This window comes from Monodon monoceros, unplaced genomic scaffold, assembly GCF_005190385.1.
Source record: "Monodon monoceros isolate NGI ecotype Baffin Bay Population unplaced genomic scaffold, NGI_Narwhal_1 Super_Scaffold_11, whole genome shotgun sequence".
NCBI classification, from domain to species: Eukaryota; Metazoa; Chordata; class Mammalia; order Artiodactyla; family Monodontidae; genus Monodon; species Monodon monoceros.
The window spans coordinates 119,596,351-119,619,096 of record NW_021703767.1 but is presented as its reverse complement, the minus strand read 5'-3'; the positions used below and the strand labels follow the sequence as shown (position 1 = coordinate 119,619,096).

The window sequence follows — 22,746 nt, the reverse complement described above, 5'->3', positions numbered from 1 at the left end:
TGAACAAAAACATCTTTTATCTAATTTCTGATTTGCCATTTTGTGATATTGTGATTTATAATAAGAAATAGAAATTTGGTCTTCATCCCCAGTTTTGGCAGAGAGCTCTTTAAACCCTTGAATTTCCTAAGTGATGAAAGCAAAAAGGCATCCTTCTGTTATGTTAATGGATGACGTTTGGACCCCAACTAAGGTTGGGTGCTGGATGCCAGGAGAACCCACCATGTGATTAGAGGGTTGGAACTTTCAGTTCTCACCTCACCACCTCTGGGGAAGAGGAGAGAGGCTGGAGATGGAGTTCAATCACAAATGGTTAATTATTCATCAGTGGTGCCTATGCAATGAAGCCTCCATAAAACCCCAAAAGGATGGAGTTTAGGAGAATTTCCAGGTTGGTGAACAGGTGGAGATTCGAGGAGAGTGGTGCACTCAGAGAGGGCATGGAAGCTCCATGTCCTTTCCCCGTACCTTGCCCTATGCACCTCCTCCATCTGGCTGTTCCTGAGTTATATCCTTTTATAATAAACCAATGATCTAGTAAGTAATGAGGTCTTCTAGCAAATCAATCAAACCCAAGGAGAAGGTCACGGGAACCCCCAACATGTAGCCGATAGATCAGAAGCATAGGTAACAACCTGGGATTGTGGCTGGCTTCTGAAGTGGTGGTGGTAGGGGCAGCCTTGTGGGACTGAGCCCTTACCTGTGAGATCTGACACTGTCTCCAGGGACATAGTGTCAGAATTGAATTGAGTTGTAGGACACTGACCTGGCGCATTGCTTGGATGGGTGGGGAAGCCCCCCTTCCACAAGTTGGAAATCGGGTCCTGGAACCCCAAAAGACACTTTCTTACTGTACATCTTGTCATAACCAAGCAGCCTTTATATGTACTCTTTAGCCACATTTTTATAACTTCCTACAAATTTGGTTATCAGATACTTTAAGCAATGGCAGGAGAAAATAGTGTTTCCAGAAGAGAAACAAACTGGAACACAAACCAGCGTAACCTGCTAAGAACTGGCTTCCCTCAGAGAGACCAGTGACTGGTTAGTGAGGTACCAGAACCTCCAAGAGGCAGTTAATGGCCAAGATGGACCACTTTTAGGGTGGTGGCAACCTACACTGTCCATGAAAGCTCAAGATTGAGTGAGGCAAGGTATTTGCCCATAGATAACAGAAGTATGGAAAAGCAAAACTGTAGCCTCAAAAAGCCTCTACCTTCCACATCTCATTTCATAATTCTTGGAATGTTCTACTATTTCAGAATTGCTTTCTAATTTTAACCTTGTTTTACTTTTGCTTATCTCTGCAATCTTCAATGGGCTTCTCTTCACTTCACTCTTATTTTTTTTTTCTACAGTCATTCCTCGAATTTGCTTTCCTTTCCTTCCTGCTGTGAATTTCCTGTATTTCTCTTGCTGCTTCTCCCCTTTCCATTTTTACCTCCTCTTCATCTTATTCTTTGAATTTCTTTCCCCTGTTCTTAATTCTTCTTCCTTTCCCTCTGATCTGTTGTGGCTTTAATCATTGCTGAGCTGCTTTAAAATCGCCCAGTGACTGACGTTTTCTCCCTGAAAGGAGAGGGATTTGTGACTGTGGAAAACTAACTACAAAGACCCAACACATTCAATTTTCAGCACAGTTCTTTCCTTTCTTCTGTGGCGCTTTTGCCTGGGATTAGAGGTGGACCGCTTACTGCAACTCACAATGGCAAAGCCCTTCAGGCCTGACTTCTCAGCTCTGTGAGTCGCATGGCAAGGTGTATCTGAGCCACTCTGTTTACACTGATTGCTAGAATTTTAAAATTGCCCGTCACTAGAAAAAGCTTACTCAAGTGTTTCCTGGAAAACAAAGTAGTATTATTTCACAATGTGATGACCGGACTTATTCTTCTCCTTGGACTATTCATCCTCCCTCCCCCCTCCCCCTTCATTTTTTACAGCATGAAACAAAAACAGACAAATGTGTTCCTGGCAGAAGGGTGAAGGAGCTTTGTCACCCTGGCCGACTCCACCAGAAGTAAGATTTTTACAAAGGGATGAACAGTAAAATTAGTAAAATAGATCAGTTTTTCAGGACTCTATGATTTTATCATAGGGCATTAGGAAATAGTAGATTGCCACAAGCACACCAGATTCATTTGCCTCTGAGAGATTTCACTTTAGCTCTTTGCAACACTTAAGTATGGACTACACAGCTTTTTATGTTTTGAAATCATTCTTTTGGCTAAATTTGCTCGTGAATTCGCTTTACCTTTCTGCGTTTCTTGAAGAGCAGCAGTGCAGACCTCAATGATTAAGTGCTCGAAGTCAGTGTCTGCCATGTAGCAGGACCTGGGAGATTATCATTATCAAAGGATACTTGTGGTCAAAGCTGTACCACATTCTGAAGAGCCAGGCAGTCTCTGTTTTCGTCGTGCTTTTGCCAGAGTTGTTTGCTTCCTAGCGAGTGACAACAGAAAAAGGCATTGGATAAATGATCACTATAAATATTGATATATAATATCAACATTAATACATAGTATGTATATAATATTAATATATTTTAACTATAAGAATATGTGTCAAGCCAAATTAAACTTAACCACTTTTAAAAAATCTTTCCAGATACAGGTATTTTCATCTAAATGTTGAACCTGCTGCCAAGCAGATTAACTCATGGATCTTGCCATATGGGTGAGGTTCTTGTGGCATAATTCGACATTTACTTTTTTTCATAATTCCTATTTTATTAAACAGCTAAGAAATGCCACTTTGTTGACACCAGTGAACATGATATTTCTGTCAGATTGCTGTTGTGGGAATTTTGCAGTTATTTCTGTCAGATTTGGATGGTATTTATTTACGATTTACCAAAAGGTCAAGACTAAAGGGATAACAGTCTAATAATTGTTAAACTAGTTTTCATTCATTTTATTTTTGATAGCTCACTACCAAAGCCTATGGTTAATTTTTGATATCTTCCCCCTTCGATTCTTAAGTTTTGAAATAGATATTCCGGTTAAGAAGCCTGTAATAATTTAATAACTGAATGAATGTGTTTGTCTCCCCCGACCCCATGCTCACTCACTCTTTTTTTTTTTTTCTTCAAAGGACCACAGTGGGAGGGAGGAAGAAAAGGACAAAAGAGAAAGCATTTGATAGGTGTTTATGTAACAGTAGAGGATGAAAATGTGAGAAAAAGGTGAAAAATTTCTGTGAACTTTAGAGAGATGATAATGGACATTGCAATGTGGTATGAAGGAGATTCAGGGACATTTTTACCTCTTCTGTGTATCTCATTTTGCATATTAAGAGAATTCCAGACTTCAATCAGTTGTAATTATCTTCATCATTAAAAGCATTTATATCTGGGGCTTCCCTGGTGGCGCAGTGGTTGAGAATCTGCCTGCCAATGCAGGGGACACGGGTTCGAGCCCTGGTCTGGGAAGATCCCACATGCCGCGGAGCATCTAGGCCCGTGAGCCACAACTACTGAGCCTGCACGTCTGGAGCTTGTGCTCCGCAACAAGAGAGGCCGCGACAGTGAGAGGTCCGTGCACCGCGATGAAGAGTGGCCCCCGCTCGCCACAACTAGAGAAAGCCCTCGCACAGAAACGAAGACCCAAACACAGCCAAAAATAAATAAATAATAAAATAAAATAAAATATACCATGTATCATGCAGCCTTTTAAAAAAAAGAAAAAAAAAAAAAAAAGCATTTATATCTTAACATGGACTTCATTGCTTTGTTTGGGCCCTCGGTTTCCATGCCCAAATTGTATCAGGAGTTCACAGTCCAGTAATAATGTGAACATTCTCAAGAAATCATGAGGCATGGAAGACAGTGAGAAACCACTGGCTGCTCCAAAGCTAGCCCTTAGTTGAAACCAAGGTGATTTACTTTACTTTGTTTATTTACTTTTTTGCCCCTTTCCAGACAGTTCCACTGATGGGTAATGATAAATAACTGAACACAAAAGGCTGTGTTCTGCTCTCTGAAACACATGTAAAAGCAGACGCTGCAGTTCCATGCCCCACAAACAAAAGGGGAATACAAGAATGCTAAGTGTGGTCCCTCCCTTTCTAGGCAGCCATTTATCCTTTGTCTAAAATGGTTGAAGCAGACACTCCACAATAAAATGAAAACCCAAACTGGCAGCCTTTCTCATTGGTTGTTTTAAGATCTCTGATTTCCAACACTGAACAGTTTCCTAAAAGGCGTTCCTTAGTATGCCACTGTTCTACGTGATGTTGATGGAAATTCTGTGCCGATCGTTCAGGAAAGGATGGGTTTGAGAGTGTTAACCAGGTTTGTTACATTCAGAAATTTTTGGAATCTTTCATTTGTAAATGAGCATTGTAAATCTTTGAGAGGGAAGCCTTTCTCAAACTTACCTGGTCATGGACCACATGCCCCATTCCCAAGTCCCACAGTGGGACATCTATGATCTTTTCATGGATGATGTCAGAGTTTCATAGATCTGTTTTCTGATAGACCCAGAGTGCCATGCCCTGTTATCTAGAGCTAGAATGTACCCATGGCATTTCCACAAAAGGGAAACCAAGGTGTCCAGTTCAATTTCCATCTGTCCCTGAACCTTTCTCTAGCTATTTCTACCCCAAGAAAGGTGTCAGATCTGCAAAGTCACTGCTATACTTAGTGTTTTCTTCATCATCTTGCAACATTTGCAAGTCGTTTCTGAGTCACTGTCTCTCAAACAGGTCAGCACGTTGGGGCTCAGCTGGCAGAGTTAAACTGTTATCCCTGAACTAAACTAGGTAGTAAAGCTCTGCGCTAGCCCTGGGGAGTTCTCTCTCTCTTTTCTTTTCTCTTCTTTTCTTTTTTCTTTCCTTAAGAACAATAAGGAGTTACACATTTTATCCATCCAGAGGCACAGGTAATTTTGATAGCTGACAATATCTATTGATGACAAGATAGTCATTGAAGAAAATTAATAGAAAGGAGTGTAAGCAAATTCCTGTTTTTTTGTTTGGTTGTTTGTTTCTAAGTTAAGGTGGGCTGTGTAGTGTTGAGCTTGGCTGGCAGTCAGGGGCCCAGGATTCTAGCACCCACTCCACAGCAGCCCGGCTGAATGACATTTGTAATAATATTCTCCAGCTATGGAATGCTCATTCATTCCTAGGCAAGGTGCTGGTCACATTATCCAGTCACTAACTTTTTCAGTCATTGTTTTTCAATTTTCACAACAAACCCTCAAGGTAGGCTGCATTATACCTATTTTACAGGTGAGGACCTAGAGAGGCCCAGAGAAGGGAAGAGCTGAGTCCAAAGTCACATAGCTAGCAAGCCATAGAGCTGGAATTTGAACGTAGGACTAAAGGACTCCAAAGGTGCTGTTCTTTCTGCTGGTATCTCACTCAGCCTTTGAACTTTGGAAAGCACACACACCGTATGATAGGCTATTTGGGCTGCACTTTCCTCATCTGTAAAATGAATTGAGGAAATTGGATTGGCTGGTCTCTGAGGTCCTAATCGTATGGAAGATACTGTTTTTTCATTAATGACAACAACAACAATAACGGCTGGCACTTCTTGAATAGATGCCATGTGCCAGACACTGTTCTAAGTGCTTTTCATATATTATTATTCCTATTTTACAGATGAGGAAACTGAGGCAACTGGCGAACAGAGAGGTTTCCAAGCACCGTTGTGGCCTCTCAGCAGCAGCCTTGATTCCTGTCATCTAGGTGGGTGTAAGTGAAGAGCAAACTAGGGCAAATGGGTATCTGAATAGGAGATGAGGTCAGGATACTGAAGGTTGAGATGCAGCAGCTATACATCCCCCCAAACGTAATGAAAATGCATGGCTCCCCTCAGCTGGGTGAACGCTGATGGGTTGGAAAGTGTCCCTGAAGAAACTTAACTTCAGTGTTAGAAATTTCTCTAGGCTCCTAAATGCTGGTTTCAGGGATTTCTCAAGGTCTTGGAAAACCTCCCTGCCTTTTACTCCCTTTTTCCTCTCCTTTTTATTTCATTTCCTGAGGGGAATATATCAGAACATACAGGCATTCCTGAAAGAGCTTATACTCTATTTCTGGGGAATCTTCCAAGGTTATTTTTTGCCAGCTGGTGAGAGCAACACATACTAGGTAGCATTTTGGAAAAAATGTTAACACTTGTAATCTATTTTTCAAACTTTAATTTACTTGGGATACTGGAGATGTTATTCATTTTACTGCTTTGTAGAGAAATAAACTGGGTTCCAATTAGAATGAAACATAGAAAATGTTTTTCCAGGTAAGGGAAATACCATGGATGACCCAGCATTGACTTTTTCTGCTGATCTGAGATAAAATGTTCAGTGTATGTCTTAAATATCTGTTGGCCCAATTCTGGATCCATTCATTTATTTCTCTGAAGTTATTGATGACTTAATAACTGGGTTATGAAAGGCCATCAATAAATGAGTAGAAATAAATGAGTTAGTCCACTGTGTGCCCTGCGTGTTCACTGGGGGCTGAGGATAAATGTGCCAAGGGAAGGCCAGCCTTTGCGGTCACCCTGGAACAGGGAAGGTATCCGATGAGGCAGCGCAGAGGGCAAGCCCCTGGGAGGGCCCAGATGGGCAGAGGACAGCAGGTAGCATCATTTTACCTGGCTTATTCTGTAGCAGTGATCAGATCACACCCAAGGACAATGGATATAAGCAGTCATCAGAAGAAGAATCTGGAATTTGGTGATAGTCTCTTTATTGCTAGCAATATGTCTTCTTTTTTTGAGTTCTTTGATGCCAGAGGGGCAGTGGCATCCATGTTGGAACAAGCAGAGGATCCAGAAACTGAAGACCAAGATTTGAGTTCTGACTCTCTACTGTCTACCATTTAATAATAATGATACACTCTCCAGATCTGAGCCTCATGTTTCACAGCTGTAAATGGGAACTGGAGATCCAAGGGCATTGAATGTTAGCTTTTATTTGCCCTTGCTACTTCTAAGAAGCAGACTGTTTGATATATGTGTAATTTCTGTTTCCTTGATTATCCTCCATTTCTGGGAAAATGTAAAAATGACTGGGGCATTTGATATCTTTCCTTTTTCTCCTTAAACAAGGGAATAGATCAGAAGTTGGGAAGTGGCTGAGCACGATAAGGAGTGAGTAGTTGTCTTTTTTTTTTTTTTTTTTTTTTTTTTTTGCGGTACGCGGGCCTCTCACTGTTGTGGCCTCTCCCGTTGTGGAGCACAGGCTCCGGACGAGCAGGCTCAGCGGCCACGGCTCACGGGCCCAGCCGCTCCGCGGCACGTGGGATCTTCCCAGACCTGGGCACGAACCTGTGTCCCCTGCATTGGCAGACGGACTCTCAACCACTGCGCCACCAGGGAAGCCCAGTAGGGACATTTTGATTAAGAATGGTGTTATGGGCTGGTGACATCACAGACTAGTATGGGCTAAGGACCCAGAATGATGTATGGGCTTATTAACTTCCTCGAGAAAGAGTTCTTGGGTTTTCCTTAACTTTCCTTGAGTATTCAAAGAAAACATTGATCTTTGGCTTCTTTTCCCAGGTGGGAGTTGTCTGATGAGAAGACATTGTCATTTACCAGCTGAGATTCCTCAATCCTACCCACCAGGGAAGCCCAGTAGTTGTCTTTTAAGTGACCCCTCCAGCACCACCCTAGAGAGGGAGCAACAGGAAAATTAGGAAGGTACTCTTTGTTTTATGCTTATTTGGATCCCTGAAAGAAAACAAAGGCTCTGGCCAGAAATCTTTAAAAAACAGACGCTGAAGCAAGAGGGAATTGTTTGCTGTATTAACCTTAATGAAAAAGAACTAAGCAAATGTAAATACATTCCTCTATCAATATTTAAAGGAGGGGCCTTTGCTAAGTGAACCGGAGGAACTCTGCTCTGGGCTAGTCATATGGGATTGTTTCTCACTTCACAGGGATTCAATGGATTAAGAGAGAGAAGATTTTCCTATTTCTAAGATTTCATATTCAATACTAATGTCAGTGGAGGTTGTACAGAATGATGACAAAGACAGATAATTATCATAACAAATCTGTAGAGTTCCTTATGGGTTCCAGAGCACTTTTTCAAGTAGTCAGTGTGAATGGGATTTGACAGCAGTACTTTTGCCCTGCCATCTCCCAGTGTGGAATGTATTCATGTAATAAGTTGAAGTTTATTGCCTTGATTTTCTGATTACCAAGGAGAAGACCGGATTCTCTGCCCCTAAAGAGAACGATTTCTAGATTCTGAAGAAGGGGGACATGATACAATTGAGAGTCAATAGGAAAATTTTTTCAAATTTATGTTTTAAAAGGTAAAATTAACTCTTAGCCTCCACATAGAGAGTATTTTATACAAATATTTTCACCTTCCTCACACTATGATAAATTCATAAACGTTCCCAAGAAGGTATAGTCACAAAATACATGCTTAGGGAGAAAGAATGAAGGAAACAACTAGATAAGTGTGGGTAAAAATGCCAAGAGGAAACGTAGACATCACAGATACACTACCAGATGGGCTAAACTCATGGTTTAGCTACCAAAAAAAAAAAAAAAGGTCTGCTTCAAATAACTTTGTCCGTACAAGAGATTCAAGTTAATCCAGGGAAAAATAAATTGTTTGGTTCAGGTAAATATAATATTTTGGTGAGTTAAAAATGTATGTTCGGGGCTTCCCTGGTGGCGCAGTGGTTGAGAGTCCGCCTGCCGATGCAGGGGACACAGGTTCGTGCCCCGGTCCGGGAGGATCCCACATGCCGCGGAGCGGCTGGACCCGTGAGCCATGGCCGCTGAGCCTGCGCGTCCGGAGCCTGTGCTCCGCAAAGGGAGAGGCCACAACAGTGAGGGGCTCGCGTACCGCAAAAAAAAAAAAAAAAAAATGTATATTCACAAATTCTTTGGTACTTGTCCCTTTAAAAGATGGAGACTAATTTCCCTTCCTATTGAGTGTGGACGATATATAATGACTCATTTTTAATCAGTGGAATGGAGCAGAAGGGATGGTGATATATAAGGCTAGGTCATAAAAAAACATTGTGGTTTCCTCCTTTCTGTCTGTGTTGAACCACTTGAGGGAAGTTAGTTACCATACTGTGAGGACCCAAGCCACTCTATGGAGAGATCCATGTGGTAAGCATCCGAGTCTCCCTGCCAATAGTCGGCAAGGCACTGAGGTCTCCTGCCAACATGGAAGTGAACCTTTCAGACCCAGTCAAGCCTTCAGATGACATCTGGCTGACATCCTGACTGCAGCGTCATGAGAGACCCTGAGCCAGAAACACTCAGCTAATTTGCTTTCAAATTCCTGACACTTAGAAACTGTGAGATAATAAACGTTTGTTATTTTAAGCCACTAAGTTTTGGGATAATTTGTTCAGCAGCAATAGAAGGCTGATACAATTACATACTGGAATTATAACTTCTAGATGTAAAAGGCACTGGAGTAGAAAATGCACCTTGGAACAAGAAGATCCTAGCTCATGCTGTTTCCCAGTGACAGTGCCCCAAACCACAAACACCATAGTGAAGATAAGGGTTCTACATTTAGGCTTGTGATTTGAGTATACAGTATTATATTTTTGTCTGAAAACAAACCAAAACAATGTTTCCCCCTACAAAACTACTTGCAAAACACATAATGGCTGGTAAGAATAACTGGTGTCATAAATACATGATAGAATTCAGATATTGGGCAACAGGCAGCAAAGGACAAATGAGGTAAGCCCTATATTCTCTTTTCTTTCTGCCCTTTCCCAACTGTAGTACAAGGAGCTAGAGTCCAAGCAGAGAACAATTCAAGCTGAGGGCAGCAGTCTCACTGAGTTGAAGAACTACAAATTGGAGACTGGGTGTTATTGAAGTGGCTGGAATTTTGTTGTTGTTGTTGTCTTGGGAAAGTTACTTTAATTCTTTGAACTTCAATTTCATCATTTATAAAATGGGGTTTATAATATGAATCTCGATTGGTCAAGGTAAAGATTAAATGTGATTTTACATACGGCACCTAACTGCTAAATTGAGGCTATCATCTTCCTGCACTTCCTCTTCCTCATTATTATTTCGTTTTCTAGAGCATGTAATTATAGAATCTGTAAATATAGATTCTATATTCTATTCCATATATATATATATATATATATATGGAATTTAGTCTTAAGCAGTAAAAATGTAGTGGGGAGGGTGTATACTTTTGGGTGTATAAGCCGTAAGTAAAACCAAAATAAATTCAGTGTTGGCCAAGGGAAAACCCAAGATACTTGCTCTGAAATAGTCATTTTATTTTTCTCAAAGTACTGTTAGTTACAATAACATAAAAAAAAACCTTCATCTGGGTCAGGTCAATTTTAGAGTTTACTCTTCTATTTCTGAAATATTTGTTGGTATAGCACAGAATTTACATTCTGTGAGGCCAGCTCCAACAGCATGGGGACATAGTATGGAAAAATATTGATAATTGTTAGATCCGAGCTCTTGAACCTACTTATATTTTCAGCATTTAAGTATCAATTGTGCAGAAGAACACATACTTTTATTCTTCTCCAAATGAGCTCTTTCAGTTTCAAGGGTGTTTTAAGTTATGGTTTTCTGGGATTTGTCAAACAAGTCTTTGTTCACCTGACTCATACCCTCCATATTTTTACAGACACTTTGTTGTATCCCTTCTTAGTGGTAGTCGTTCTGCTGGAGAAATCGTAATTCTTTTAATCTCCCTCTGCTCATTGAAGCTGCCCTTCTCTGGACCTTTCTCAGTTCCGCTTTGACTTTCTTGAGCTGTGGTGACCAGAACTTATCCACCCGGGTTACACACAAGCATAAATGACAACCAAAACCAGAATTCAATGAAGGGACTTCTCGAAGCAAAAATAAAAGTGGAAGTTAGCATTAAGAGAGCACATAGAGGAGCCAGCATAGTGTCCAAAATAAAATTATGTTAGAAAAGATGAAAATTAGCCTCACTGTAACAGTTGGCAGAGTCGGAAATGGAAGAAAAATGAGTTTTTAAAAAAGTTGATCCCATTACTTTTAAGTTCCAAACCTGCAAGTTTTTGCTGCCATCACACATAGAAGGAAATCAAAATCACCACCGTGGCTGGTGATCTGGCCCCTCGGTCCCTCCGAATCCACCTGCACTGGCTCCCACCTTGCCCACTGGGCTCCAGCCACACTGGCCTTCTTGCTGCGCATGGAGCGCACCATAACCTGCTGTGAGGCCAGGGCCTTCATCCTTGTAGTTCCCTCTGGCTGGACTGTTTCCCCCCAGAGCCCACATATACATCTCACTTCTGCACATCGTTCAGGACTCTGATCAAATGCCACTTCTTCAGAGAGGCCTGCCCTGGCCAGCCATAGCCTCTCCTCCATTGTTCTCCATCCTTGTACCTGCTCTACTGTTCCCATTCTCTAAACATATAGTATGTAGCTGTTTACCTTTTTGTTCCCAGTGTCCCCCATTAGAGCGTAAGCTCTGTGAGGGTGAAGACTTTGAATTGGTAACTGCTGCATCTTCCTCACACTTAGATTTGTGCCTGACATGGGTGGGTTGTATGAATGAATGAATGAATGAACGAATAGACGCACGCACACCAATTAAGAGTGGAAGTTCTAGAACCAGATTCTGGGTTTGAATTTCACTATGTGTCCTTTGGTACATTATTTAACTTCTCTGTATACAGTTTCCTTATTTAAAATATAAGTATAATAACAGTACCCATTCATAGGTTTATCTTGGAAGATAAATGAGTTAACACAGATAAAGTGCTTAGAACAGTGTTAATAACAAGAGTCAGTACTCCACAAATATTAGGATGATCACGAAAAAGGGCAAGAAGGGAAAAAGAGAAGCAATCGTGGCAGCCCTTCTTGGGTAGCGGGAATTTTCTATTGAAAGATTAAGGGGGGCGTGGCGCTCCAGCAAGTCTCACCTTTGTAATGCTGGGCTGCCAAGGACACAGAATCAATTACAAGGACAACTTCTTGTTGGGGCGAGGGTGGGGTGGTGGAATTTTGTCTGAGGGTTGTTTTTTTTTTTTACATTTAAGAGACATAAAATCACAACTGCGATACCTTCCATTTCTCAAAGTGGCACATTTGCATAGACTATATATTTAAAGTTTAATACTTGCTTGTGGAACATTCTTTTTAAAGCTTCTGGGTCTGGTATGAGTAAGAGTGTAACACCATTCACACTTTCAAGGTATTACAAGGCAAAAAGGAAAATCGTGACATTGCTGGTTAGTCACAGCCACAAGTTCATATTTCCCAAAGGTTATTTTACTCTCCAGAAACAGAGAAAAAGGAAATTCCTTCAAAAATATGTACATGTCGGGCTTCCCTGGTGGCGCAATGGTTGAGAGTCCGCCTGCCGATGCAGGGGACACGGGTTCGTGCCCCGGTCCGGGAGGATCCCACATGCCGCGGAGCGGCTGCGCCCGTGAGCCATGGCCGCTGAGCCTGCGCGTCCGGAGCCTGTGCTCCGCAACGGGAGAGGCCACAACAGTGAGAGGCCCGCGTATCGCAAAAAAAAAAAAAAAAAAAAAGTATATGTCATTACATATGCTTATTATTGATTTTGAGAGTATATGATCAGTAATTGCCACAATTATCTGAAAGTTTTAGCTTTGGGCAAGTAAGAGTAAGGTCTTTTTTTCAGAAGTTGACCAGTGCAAAGATTATCCTATTTGTTAATGTAAGACCAATTTAATAAGTGCAAGCTGAGTGGAAAAATGCAATCCTCCTAAGAATTAGGTTTCTGGTCTTTAGTCAGAGCAACAGGTGTTGATAATAAGTGAAGAGTTGTCAGGCAAAATGAGGGCCGACAGGTTCTTGACACATAGTTTGGAAAGTACCAAAAAACCCCCTCTGTCCAGGTCAAGTGGCAGCTGCATGGACGCTGTGGTTTGTTACTTCTGGCCTGAGCCCACCATTTCCTGTACTTGACATTGAACATAAGAATTATTCCAAGGGTGGAAAAAGCCTTTTTCTGAAACGTAGTTACCTCGGTAGTCAACCATCATGAATAAGAACACTTCCAGGACACTTTTAAAAAACAATAGCGGCAGAAGACTAGTAGGAACCATGTAAATTATACCAGGGTTAGTTAGATAACTCTTTATGTGTCCTCTACAGGAAGCCCCAAGCAAGAAATTGTGGCCTGTGAACTTCTGTACAGCTTGAGGACAGAGTATAATTTTCCCCTCTAATTATAGTAATTTAGTATATTACTGGTTATCATTTCCTTTTTCCCCCCCTTTGGTTACCAGAAAGCTTACTTGTGGTTCAACTTCAGCAAGTACATAGGACCTTATGATCTGTTTACTCATAATTCTTTTTACTCCTCTGGTTTTGTTTCTGCTTTCATTAGTTTTTTTAACTGAGTTTTAAAGTTCTTAAAAAATATTTTACTATTATTTTATCATATGTGGTGATGTAAGCTGCTTCATCAAATCCTTCACGAGATAAGATGGTTTTAATGAAATTAAGTTAGGTAGTTTTCATAAATATAATTCTAACAACCTGGAGAAGTAGACACTATTATCATTCACGTTTTACAGTTAGGAAAATTGCGATTCAAAGATGTAAAAAACTTGCCCAAGATCCAAATACCACGTAGTTTTCATTGTACTATGTTGTACTATCTCATTTCTCTAATAACAACAACAACAAAAATACTTTCTACTGGTTTAAGTATCTTCAGGTAAGAGTAATTACTAAATTGACAATGGTATGAATGAGCTAAAATAAAGTACATTTAAATTACAAAAGAAAAAAGTTAAGCTAGCAGGTAACCTTACCAATAATTATATGTAATTGTAAAATATTAGGCAGTTAGAGGAAGATGAAGAATTTTCTTTGATGAATTTTCTTATTCTATCACTTTTCTTTTAAAGAAAAAGATATGAGAAGGACAAAATTTAGATAAAAGTTCTACGTGAAAGTAGAAGAATGGATTAGTTGATCTATATGAGATAAAATGCTTTGTGAAAATCTGTACCAGCCCTTCCTAAGGACTCATTACAGCCCACCAGTGTAAGGAGATGGACGGGCTTTGATCTCCTTTCGAAGGTCACCACTCTGGCCCTAATCCCAGTACGCTGACACCCTGCTGGGCTCAGTCCTGCAGTTAAGTGTCTTTCCTGGGCAATAAAGTCTGTGAAAACAGCACCAGCATGGGCTTGGAACACATGTGACAAAAATATTCAAAGTACATATGAGCCAGGATCATTGCCAACTTCATTTTCCAGCCCTTTGTGTAGAGCATAGGATCCTTCCCTCTTTACGTGAACCAGGAAAGCAGCAGCATCTTGCCTGGCGGCACTAACCAGCTGTGCCTCACTGATGGGACTGTAGGAAAAAAACCCATGAAATAAAAGAGAGATGGATCCTCTTCAGATCCAGATATGATCAGGACACAATTCATTAAGCAGCACCTCTTATTTAAGGTGTTATTCTATCATGTCTGTCTACCTGCAATTTCAGCAAGAGGTGCAACATTTCTACACAATTGTTTGCTTTAAGTACTGAGTTAAAAATGACCAAAGCAAAATTGCCAATGACAGGTTTTACTCTGATGTTAGATTCAAGTCCAGAGTTTGTGGAGACTACACTTCCCTTACTCAAGGCGATAGCACGTTGTTCTGAATAATTTTCCCTAAGGATTTTCAGGCTGTGCTTTTGCAGATTTTCAGTGTTTCTGTATTTCTGTATACCTGGACCTGGTAAATGAGAAATCATGCAGGAGAAGCAGGCCCATCTGTTGTGTGCCCAACATGCATCGAACATGCATCAAGTACATTTCACTGAGATGACGGCGCTAGCAAGTTGCTGGGCAGGGATCTGAACTCCAGGCTGCCTGATTCCAAGAGCTGTGCTCTTGCTCGTACACTGCAGTTTCCAGGCTTCCTGCAGCCACAAAGAAGGCACGAGTGTATGCTAGTTCTAAGCACTCTAGAGGTTACGCAAAGGTTATCAACACCCTGAATTCCTGCGCATTTTATAGTCATCTGATTTATTTTATCTGCGGGGCCAGCCCCCTTTAGAATGAGCCTCCTGGCTACGGAACACAAGATCTCATATCGCTGTACTCTACGCATCGGCTTCTTTGACTTGCCTGGTGTGAAGAGGGCTCCTTTTGATCCTCATCCGGGTCCACACCAACCCTGTTAAAGAGAACAGAGAACTGGTAAGGGCCTTGCTGCTGATGAGATGACACAGCCTCTTGGGTCAGGTCACGTGAACCAAAGACAATAGGAATCAGACGAAAGGTTTAGCAGAAAACCCTCCTACCTCTCCCTGAATCAAAAGAACTTCAAATAGATGTATGGCAAGAGGAGAACTTGTACAGCTGGGCCTCTGCACAGCTGGTGAGATCGGGCACCAACAGCTGTTCCCTGCTGCTGTCTTTCCCAGCAAGAGCAGAAACCTGAGAACCTGGGGCGGGAGCGCTCAGGAAAAGACCTCCATGGTCCCCAAAACAGGGATCCTAGAAGGAAGGCCACCTGTTCTTCCTGCAGGACTCACTGACAAAACTGCTCTGGGAATGTGGTGGCCCAGGCTGCAGCAGGCTCCCCAGGACAGAAGAAAAACAGATCCTTTGTCCAGATGCTCATGGAGGCTGGCAGTAGGGAGGATCCAGGTTTGTGGGACCTGAGACTTATACAATTTGGGGGGCTCTCTTTAGGCAAATTAATACAAAAATACAAATACAAAATTAGGGATGAAAGTGACTCTTTAAAGAGAAAGAGAAAATAAATTATAACACATTTTATAATTTTAAAATCTGGCAAATGCAACAGACATCTCAACATCTATAAAATACATAATATTCTAATTAATTTACTGCCTGACATACCTCTAAAATAACTTTTTCCTCCTAAGTTTTGCCTGCATACTTTGTTACTCTCTTTATATGATATAATGATTTTGTGTAAGAGAGTATAGGAGGGGGCTTCCCTGGTGGCTCAGTGGTTGAGAGTCCGCCTGCCGATGAAGGGGACACGGGTTCGTGCCCCGGTCTGGGAAGATCCCACATGCCGCAGAGCGGCTGGGCCCGTGAGCCATGGCTGCTGAGCCTGTGCGTCCGGAGCCTGTGCTCCGCAACGGGAGAGGCCACAATAGTGAGAGGCCCGCGTACCGCAAAAAAAAAAAAGAAAAAGAAAAAAATAGAGAGAGAATAGGAGGACAAGGTAGTCTCTCCTCTAGCAGAGTCATCACAATTATTAATAATTGGGAGACATTAAAACATGGTTCCTTACACACACAGACATGCTTGCTGTGTGCAGTACTGCTAAAGGTTTATACCCCGAAAAGACAAGATTTCTGATAAATTTCACTTCATGCAATTCTCATCAACAATACCCAGTACGCTTATCAGTGTATACGCTGCATCACTGAATGTATGTATTCCTGAATTTCCGTTTTGACAGGGCATCAATGAGAACAGAATCCTCCACTTTGAATTGTACACATCTCATGACTGGAAGAATTTTCCACAGACTAGCTTCTGGCTCAGTGCATTTGAAGCCTTGTTTTTCCTCCACTACCCCCAGACTTGTGAAGCCAGTCACCATAGGACATGTTCATCTTCCATCCAGCCTCGTGACACGCTTCCTGTAAGCCGTCGCTGCAGGAGGCTGGCCAGCAGTGACTTGCCCTTGCACAGAAGTGACTGCAGACCACACAGCCTCATCCCACTAAATACAATCTAAATGCGCTCCCAATTCGGCTTCCCCTTGGTCGGACCCCACAGCTGCCCAGGGCCACTCCAGAGCCATCTGACCAGGCGAGAAGCATGACGGAGGGGAAACTGTAGCACAAAGAAACAGTGATCAAACCCAACAGTGGTTAAAATATATTCCTTTTGCAAATCTTACGAAAACATAGGACCATGGGAACACAATGCTGCGGCTCTTCCCAGGGCCTTGGAAGGGCCGGAGCGTGTGAGGGCCTGGAGCTTGAACTTCCTCTGCTCTGGAGGGTGGGCCTCTGCCTGTGGTGGGCGGCATGGGGGTGCAGCTCAGGGCCTCAGCCACCTGGCTGGGGCTCCGCCAGAGCCTTTCCTGAGAACGTCACAATTTCTAGAGCTTTAGCGTCTTTCCTTCCACTCCGGCCCCTGTAAACACTTCTGCAGTGCCCTTGTTCTGGTCCCTAGATGTGGGGAGGGGAGGCAGGTTAGAAGCTACCAGGCCTGCAGATGTGTTAGCCTGTGAAAGGAAAGCCACTGGTGGAGAGGTGGCTTGTTTAAAATACCTCTGATTCTTCAAAAATTAGTGTCCTCTGGGCATGAATAGCCCCTTTTCTCTAACCGAGAGGGTGAAATGCGTGGCTATTTATTGTTTGCTGAACGTTTTGGCCTTCAGGTAACTAGAAAGGGCCTCTGCTGGGGACTAACCTTTGATTTTCTTAGAGTAGAAAGAGCTATTTGATCTATTTCGTTGAAGTTGGAGGGAGAGAAGGACAGGACAGGGTAGGGGGGGAAAGGGGGTCAGGAAGGAGAAAGGAGGAGGGGGAAGGAAAGAGAAGAGAGAAGGGAGGGAGGGGGCAGTGTAGGGATGGGGGGAGGAAGGAGGGGCAGGGGGGAGAGGACTGGGAGAGTTGAAGGGGGGAGGTGGGGAGGATAGACAAGAAGAGAGGGGGAGGGAAAGGAGGAAAGGGTAGGGGAGAGAGAATGGAGGGGAGTTAAGGCCCAGCCTCTCAAGGTGGGTCTAGGCAGTGACCTTGGGGTATGGGTGGCCTGAGTCCAACCTCTGTGAATAGTGGGGTCCCAGTTGGAGGCACCCTGGCCCCCTTTCTCGTGGGGCTGGGCCACCTTCAAGCCTCTGGTGGATCTGAGCTCTCTGGCGGATGCTGGGAGCCCCTAGGAGCCTTTATTATTGAGCCCTAACCCCTTTCCCAACACCAGAAGTTACAGGCACCCATGCAGGCTGTGAATTGAACTGAGGGTCCTGAAGTTCCCACTGCTGCATTTGCTTAGGGCCTTTTTTTTTTAGTTCTCTGTCTAAAAAACTAGAGAGAACAGAAATCAAATTTCACAAGAAACCCAACATTTAAAGTTTGAGGCAGCACTGAGGCCTTTCTCCCCAGCAGCAGTCATAGCAGACATTTCTAGTTTCAATTATTGTAGAAGCCAGATGGAGCGGAGGAACGGTAGCAGTGGATTAAGTGCTTCAGTTTAATGTGGGACTCGGTGAAAAGCATCTCAGGGGCCCGAGAGATCGGCTGTTTTCCTCGGAGCAAGAATACATCTCCTCCCTCCTGCCGTTTCAGGGAAGCTCAGGGTCTGCTCCTGGGGCCAGGCCTGCAGCCCTCTTGCCTAGAGCAGACTAAACATCTCAAGAGGCTTGAAGAAAGAGAGACTGCATGTGAGTTATTCCCTCCTGGGGCAGCGGTGGGGAACAAAGCAGATGTGGTCCCTGCCCTCACAGGGCATAACGGTTAGGTACGTTTAATTAGAAAAATCTGAAAAGTTTCTTATAATTGTTTTGGTTTTATTTTTTTAATTAATTTTTATTGGAGTATAGTTGCTTTACAATGTCATGTTAGTTTCTACTGTACAGCAAAGTGAATCAGCCATACATATACATATATCCCCTCCCTTTTGGATTTCCTTCCCATTTAAGTCACCAAAGTGCATTAAGTAGAGTTCCCTGTGCTGTACAGTAGGTTCTCATTAGATCTCTACTTTATACATAGTATGAATAGTGTATATGTGTCAATCCCAATCTCCCAATTCCTCCCACCCCCCCCTTCCTCCCTTAACCCCTTGGTATCCATACATTTGTTCTCTATGCTATTATAATTGAGGTGCTATGAAGGAAAGGCACCTAAGAATGACACCTTTTTTCTCTTATGATTTTGCCTGCTTTTCATAGCAATCTTGCTAAAATATATTACCTGGCCCCCTGCTTCCTTAAACAGAGTGTGATGGGGCTACTCGGAACTTTACTGGAGGTTTCAGTATCACCACTGGCCCCATAAAATCTAACACTCACTTGTTATAATGATTTCCAAGAGGTATGTGAACCTCTTTATGCCCGTATTAAATGGTCCCTGGCTACTATTCTTTTTCTTTTTGAAATTCTTGTATCTGCCATTTAGATTGCCTTGATTTTCTACCTGCAACAATATGTTAGAATATTGTCTCTATGCTTGCCCCCTTTTTTTTTTTAACATCTTTATTTGAGTATAATTGCTTTACAATGGTGTGTTAGTTTCTGCTCCATAACAAAGTGAATCAGTTATACATATACATATGTTCCCATATCCCTTCCCTCTTGCATCTCCCTCCTTCCCACCCTCCCTATCCCACCCCTTTAGGTGGTCACAAAGCACCGAGCTGATCTCCCTGTGCTATGTGGCTGCTTCCCACTAGCTATCTATTTTACATTTGGTAGTGTATATATGTCCATACCACTCTCTCACTTTGTCACAGCTTACCCTTCCTCCTCCTCATGTCCTCAGGTCCATTCTTATGTCTTTATTTCTGTCCTGCCCCTAGGTTCTTCAGAACCTTTTTTTTTTTTTTTTTAGATTCCATATATATGTGTTAGCATACGGTATTTGTTTTTCTCTTTCTGACTTACTTCACTCTGTATGACAGACTCTAGGTCCATTCACCTCACTGCAAATAACTCAATTTCATTTCTTTTTATGGCTGAGTAATATTCCATTGTATATATGTGCCACATCTTCTTTATCCATTCATCTGTTGATGGACACTTATGTTGCTTCCATGTCCTGGCTATTGTAAATAGAGCTGCAATGAATGTTGTGGTACATGACTTTTTTTTTTTTTTTTTGCGGTACGCGGGCCTCTCACTGTTGTGGCCTCTCCCGTTGCGGAGCACAGGCTCCGGACGTGCAGGCTCAGCGGCCATAGCTCTTGGGCCCAGCCGCTCCGCAGCATGTGGGATCTTCCTGGACTGGGGCATGAACCTGTGTCCCCTGCATCGGCAGGCGGACTCTCAACCACTGCGCCACCAGGGAAGCCCCACGATTCTTTTTGAATTATGGTTTTCTCAGGGAATATGCCTGAGATATTGGGATTGCTGGGTCGTATGGTAGTTCTATTTTTAGTTTTTCAAGGAACCTCCATACTGTTCTCCATAGTGGCTGTATCAATTTTCATTCCCACCAGCAGTGCAAGAGGGTTCCCTTTTCTCCACACCCTCTCCAGCATTTATTGTTTGTAGACTTTTTGATGATGGCCATTTTGACTGGTGTGAGGTGATACCTCATTGTAGTTTTGATTTGCATTTCTTTAATGATTAATGATGTTGAGCACCCTTTCATGTGTTTGTTGGCAGTCTGTATATCTTCTTTGGAGAAATGTCTGTTTAGGTCTTCTGCCCATTTTTGGATTGTCACCCCCTACTTTTTAATTTAGTGTGGGACCGATAGCCTGAGAGTCAAATTTAGTACATGTTTTTTCTTTTCAAGTTTATAATACACACACAGATACGTAACAAAATAATACAATTGAAACATTACAGAAGGGCTTACAAGACAACACAGTAGTCTCCTGCCACACCCTGCACACCCACATACCGACTCCCCTCCTCTGAGGGCAATTTTCTGCCTTTTCTCCACTGTGATGTATAAACTGGCATCAGCATGCATGGCACATTCACACAGCATCCCCAGGGTTAAGCAAACATGCCAGCTGCGTCTGTGTCTCTTACTCTCCTCTTCAAGAAAGCAAGTCAGAGTGTGAAAGTAACCCCCTAAAGGGTTAACCTTGAATCCACTCACTTTTATGCATAAGAGATCATTTACACACTGTGGGTTCTTGAGAGATTATTAGAAAGAAGACACAATGAACCCTGGCATGTGGCACCACAGGTGTAGACATACAGCAGCTCCCAGGTGAGATCACAGGTGTATGGGATGAAGTGCACCCTCCTTAGGTGTTATCCAAGGCTCTTCAGCACCTTTCCCACAGCCTCGTACCACCCTTTCTGCTCATCTGATCTAGACGCAGTGTTCCAGGGCTGGCAAATGGACCTGTCCTTGTTTCTGAGCCTCAGTACCCGACTGGGCCCCTGAGCTCTGGTCCTGCCTGGATCAGTGCCTCTTCCATCGACTGAATCCCCTCTCTCCAAACTCTAGTTGGTGGTTGGGCCATGCTGGCCATCACTGGCCATCTGTGATGCCCCGCCTCCTATCCTGAAATTCCCTCTCCTGCCCTTCCTCTTCTGATCACCACCGTGGACCATGCATTTTGTTGCCCTGACTTGGTTCAGATGCCCCATCACTTAAAGTGTGCACTGACTTGGATGGCAAGCAGCCATACACCTTCGACTCTGTTCTCTGCTCCCCACAGAACCCCTTCCAGGGTGTCTGTGATTGTCCTGCTGTGTCCCTGGCCCACCCTGTGTTCACCTCTTCGGTGCCAGCCAGACGAGTGGGGCTAGCCAGGGCTCTTCAGGATATGCCAGCCCTGGCTGGAATCCCGGGACTCAGGATCACCCTGTGGTTGTTGAGGGGTGAGTGAAACCCCGCTGTGAAGAGCCTGCCACTACTGTGTGACCTGCATCGCTCACGGCCTTGGTTTCCGTGTTAGTACAGTGGGAATAATGACAGAACCTGCTTCCTATAGTTGTGGCGAGGATTAAATGAGAAAATACTTGTAAAGTGTTAGCTTAGGGCCTGGTACCCACTGAGCTCTCAAGACACGTTAGCAGCTATTGCCCATGTTATCATTTTTATTATTATCAGTACTTTTTAAAAAATCAATGGAGCCAGAGCTCAGTACTGCCATGCTCACTGCTCAACCCTTCTAGTCCCTGGTTCTGCATTGGGCAACCCTCAGATATAAACTAACAGTTACAGCTGAGCCATAGGGAGTGGCCAGTGCACAGCAGGAATTTCCAGTTTCACAGTAAAACATCATTTCTATTTACAGAGGGCCAAGCTTCCCAGATTGGAATTCATTTACAATTTACTGGTAGGCTAGGGAGGTAAGAGGGCAACAAAGAAGGAAAGGAAGGTGTCTAGAGAGCAAGGGGAAGGAAGGAAAGCATAGAACTGAGCAGAAAGAGAGCAAAGAGAAGGCAGGTGCAAAGGAAACAGTATCTTACTATAAAGAATAGGTACAGGTGGTGGATAAATAACCACAAAGGTGCGTGCAACTTTAGAAAGGGAAGCCAAGGGTGGGTGGAGGAACAACTGCACAGCCCAGGAAAATCTCTAAAAATATAGAGAATTGAAGAGCCAGTAAAGGATTAAAAAGCAATTAAAGAGTCTGGTTAAAATTTTATACCATGTTTTGCATTTTTGATGTACCTTTTAATTTTAAACAAGTCGAGGGCCGCCTCTGTGGTATTCAGATGAAAATGAAAACGAGCTTTGCACATATTCCCAGCTGTGCCCTCCAATGCCTCACTCCGGGTTCCTCATTTATGGCGAGCAGCCAGCGCCGTTTTAAGAGCCAAACACAACTCTGTGCACCATCGTGCACCTCAACTCCATGGCACCTCCATTCTTTGGTGAGTTTTATTAGACATATTAAAGTCTCAGGATGCTCCCATAACCAACCACAGCAAAAAAAATGCTCCAAAGTTAGGGGTTTTCATAGAGGGGAAGCAAGGTAAGTTAACTAACAAAAGGCTCGCTTTTCCCATTAAAGCCAACAAAATCCATTCTGATCCTTATCACTTAGCACCTCCGGAAAGGGAGTGAAATATTACCAGGGCTTAGTCTCATTGTGTGAATTCCAATAGTGTTACGTTAGGTTTGGTTCTTTTGACCCCTCCCCCCCCCCCCCCCCCCCCCCACCCCCCCCCCCCCCCGCCCCCCCC

At 43.1% G+C, this 22,746-nt stretch overlaps 1 protein-coding gene across 7 annotated transcripts in view; it reads right to left on the bottom strand.

The window, feature by feature from the left end:
- Positions 1-22,746, bottom strand: part of SLC9A9 (solute carrier family 9 member A9) — a 667,550-nt gene that overhangs the window by 96,378 nt on the left and 548,426 nt on the right. For all 7 annotated transcript variants that reach the window (XM_029215042.1, XM_029215041.1, XM_029215045.1 and 4 more), the window contains 2 exons: positions 15,060-15,108; positions 2,360-2,439 (listed from right to left, as the gene is read on the bottom strand). In XM_029215042.1, the coding sequence (XP_029070875.1) occupies positions 2,360-2,439; positions 15,060-15,108 (129 nt within the window). The remainder of the gene's footprint in view (positions 1-2,359; positions 2,440-15,059; positions 15,109-22,746) is intronic.